The following is a 1,063-nucleotide window of genomic DNA, read 5'->3' on the forward strand; positions in this document are numbered from 1 at the left end:
GCCATACTCCCGCCGCTCACGGCATGCCACCCCGCCTTCTCCCCGTCCCCCAGCCCCTCGCTGGCAGCCCTTGACGCCCACCGTGGCCTCCTCAGATGGCACATACACTACAACCTGCTAGTGCTCAGAATGATATCTTTTGCAGCAGACCTGCATTGGAAGCGGCTGGGGCGGCCGCCGCGCACGCGCTTGCCGGCAGACACGCAGCCGCGGCCGGATCTTGACTTACGGGTGCGCACGGGGCTTGCAATTGATTTTCAAACGGTTTCACCACAAGTGTTGAGGCCGCCGTTGAGGGGAGGGGACTGGAACAAGGGAAGGAAGGGACCCGTAAAAGCACCTGCAGCGCCGCTGACCGCAGCATGAGCTCAAGGGCTCGAGGCGCGCCGGCGCCCGGCGTCGGGTGCCGCGGCGTGCTGACGTCCGGCAGCCCTGTCCGCCTCACACGTGCACCCCCACCCGCTTGTCAGGCCCGCTCCGAGCTGCACCTGCCGCCTGGAAGTTACAACCTCCAAAATTTCCTGGCATATGCCCTGTACAGCCCGTTGTATATCGCCGGCCCGATTCTGACGTACAACGCATTTGTCAGCCAGCTACTGGCGCCCAGCAGCGCGACCACCCCCGCCGCGGCCGCGCGGTACGCGCTGCGCGGCGCGGCGTGCTGGGCGTGCCTCGAGGCGATGACCCACGGGCTGTGGTTCTTCTCCGTATCAAGGCACCGGCTTTGGGAGGCGCTGGGGCGGGCGGAGGGGCGGCCGCTGGGGCCACTGGAGATGGTGCTGTCGCCGTGGTGGATGATGATGCTGGTGTGGTGCAAGTTCCTCGTGACCTGGCGCTTCTTCAGGTGATCTCAGATCACGGGGAAGCCTAAAAATGTCCTGTCCTCCAGGGCTGCTTGCCCCTGTCTGATTTGTGTCCCCAGGGCACCAAACCTTTGTTGCATCCCCTCGAAGCTGACCAAAAAGCCATGAATTGCCACAACACCCTTGAAGCCGCGCGCACACACACACACGCACGCGCGCGCACACACACACACACACACACACACACACACACACACACA

General features: G+C 64.3%; 1 protein-coding gene across 1 annotated transcript in view; it reads left to right on the forward strand.

Moving 5' to 3' along the window:
- Window positions 1-680: 680 nt before the first annotated feature.
- The window catches only part of MNEG_2469 (Putative membrane-bound O-acyltransferase), a gene marked incomplete at both ends in the record, with an annotated part of 1,964 nt that continues 1,581 nt past the window's right edge, over window positions 681-1,063 (forward strand). Inside the window, one exon of the mRNA XM_014049052.1 lies at window positions 681-844. Coding sequence (XP_013904506.1) covers window positions 681-844 — 164 coding nt within the window. The remainder of the gene's footprint in view (window positions 845-1,063) is intronic.

Source organism: Monoraphidium neglectum (assembly GCF_000611645.1).
Source record: "Monoraphidium neglectum strain SAG 48.87 unplaced genomic scaffold scaffold00280, whole genome shotgun sequence".
Taxonomy (NCBI): Eukaryota; Viridiplantae; Chlorophyta; class Chlorophyceae; order Sphaeropleales; family Selenastraceae; genus Monoraphidium; species Monoraphidium neglectum.